Source organism: Coregonus clupeaformis, chromosome 8, assembly GCF_020615455.1.
Source record: "Coregonus clupeaformis isolate EN_2021a chromosome 8, ASM2061545v1, whole genome shotgun sequence".
In the NCBI taxonomy this organism is placed as follows: Eukaryota; Metazoa; Chordata; class Actinopteri; order Salmoniformes; family Salmonidae; genus Coregonus; species Coregonus clupeaformis.
The window spans coordinates 32,546,778-32,548,874 of NC_059199.1; the positions used below are offsets into that span (position 1 = coordinate 32,546,778).

Below are 2,097 nucleotides of genomic sequence, written 5' to 3' on the forward strand. Positions count from 1 at the left end.
TTTTCTTCTTTAAGCAATGGCTTTTTTCTGGCCACTCTGCCGTAAAACCCAGCTCTGTGGAGTGTTTGAAGATAAATCAAAACGTTGAAAAAATTCGAAACCTATTCTGAATTTTGTTCAACAAATCCTTCAAAATAAAGCATTTTCTACAGCTCTGTACCCTTAGTGGTCCCAGTGTGTTTACAAATATTTCAATTTTTGCAGAATACATTGAGAGATACGTACAGTATCTTAGTCCTTGGAAAAGTCTAACCAATTCCATTATTGTATTGTAGTGTCATATTTTGATGAAATGGTGTTTAGAATACTTTAGAATACAGGAGACTCTGTAGCTCTGCAGCTGTTGAGTCAGGGCAGTTCCTCTTTAGCTGAGGGAGGTTTTTGTACGACGCTCTTTAACACTGTGAAACCCGCTGTAACTCTGCTGGCAGTAGTAATATCCAGCATCTTCAGCCTGGACTCCACTGATGGTCAGAGTGTAATGAGAACCAGATCCACTCCCACTGAAACGACCTGGAATCCCAGTCTGACGAGTTGAAGCAGAATAAACCAGGAGTTTAGGCGCCTCTCCGGGTTTCTGCAGGTACCAGTGGAGATAATTACTAATGCCTGAACTGGCTGTACAGCTGATGGAGACGGTCTCTCCTTGGCGAACAGACTGAGATTTAGCAGAATGGGTCAGAATTATGCCCGCTGATGATTCTGAAAGATAAACAAAAGTGAAGAAAGGCTGATTAGGAAGGTTATCACAACAAGCATATTGTAAAACATGTTTTTCTCTCTGTCATGTTAAATTAACAAATGAAGTGTAACTCTGAAGCCAAACCCATAGTGAATCAAAGTTGGTCAAAGTGTCTCTCACCCTGAACAAGGAGCCCAAGTGTCCCCAGCAGTAGAATCAGTGACATCATCATTGTGCAGCGTGTCAGTGGCTCCGAAAGGGTTTAAACAGTCACTGATCAACACTGGGGTTTTAAAAGTATGTGGAGTAATGAGGCAGGACAGCTATGCAAATGTCCCATATTTTACGCTAATACACGCATGCACACACACACACACACACACACTAACAAACAGATAAAAGTCAGCAGTTTCCAAAGGTAAAATCATAGACAAACCACACATTGTAACAACTATATCTTAAATGGGGCCTAGTTTGACTTGCCCACACACCGATTGATGTCCCTCAACAGTGGTTGTCAGTCCCAGGCAAAGGTAAATGAAGCTCAACAGTAGAATTGCTGCTTCTATATCCTTCAAACCATCTCATGGTGGACAGTAGTGGAGCTCTGTCGCCCTCTTCTGATCATAGTGTGTAATGTCAGTTTAGGTGATAAAGTGGGTATTTTACTTTAGTGTTTTTCAATCAAGTATTTGGTACATTTTCACAACTGTTAAGCACAAAAATCGTGCTCATGTTTCAAAACTGTCAGCACATTTTCAATTGACTGAGTACAACAAACAAAGTCACAAATCACTATTTCAATTTGGATGTGTAACAAAGTGAAAATGTAGTTTCCATCAACCTTGCGCGCAATGTAGACATCAAAGAACGCTGTAGTTCGCGGTAGAGTAGTGGGTGAAACCATTCACTTCAAGAAAAGGGGTGATATAAATAAAGTTTCCTTTAATTTTGTGTTACTGAATTCATAAAAATATTTGCTGCCATTGTAGTAAGGTTGGTAATACGAGAGGTCTTCGGACTCAACATTTTTTGTACTATTTTCTTTTGAAAGAAAAACTAGTGGGTTTTGAGTGCTTCTCCCCTATTTGGGAAGTTGGTAGCCTGCTCCTCAGTCTGAGAGAGATATTCTGAGAGCAGGTTTATGTCTCCTTCCTCTGTATATAAAAAACGGTTTTAAACTGTATAACATAAGTGTTTTTGGAAAACTGGTTCATACATCCTAAAGTCAATAGCAAATGTGGCTATGTATATATTTATTTTGCCGTTAATGTATTGAAGACCTATTTCAGCAAGTTAACCAAGTTTTTGCTGGCTTAGCTAGCCATGTTAATGATGAGCTAACTAGCACCGTTGGTCACTGCACTACAACGTCACGCTACGCTAGCTATTGCCAGCAGGTGATTTGCTAGCAG

At 40.0% G+C, this 2,097-nt stretch overlaps 1 gene segment (V, D, J or C); it reads right to left on the bottom strand.

Annotated features, from left to right (window-relative positions):
- LOC123491387 lies at positions 1–940 on the bottom strand. The segment is given in 2 exon segments: positions 1–702; positions 863–940. Coding segments are annotated over 2 exon segments (390 nt in total).
- Between the last annotated feature and the right edge of the window lie 1,157 nt (positions 941–2,097).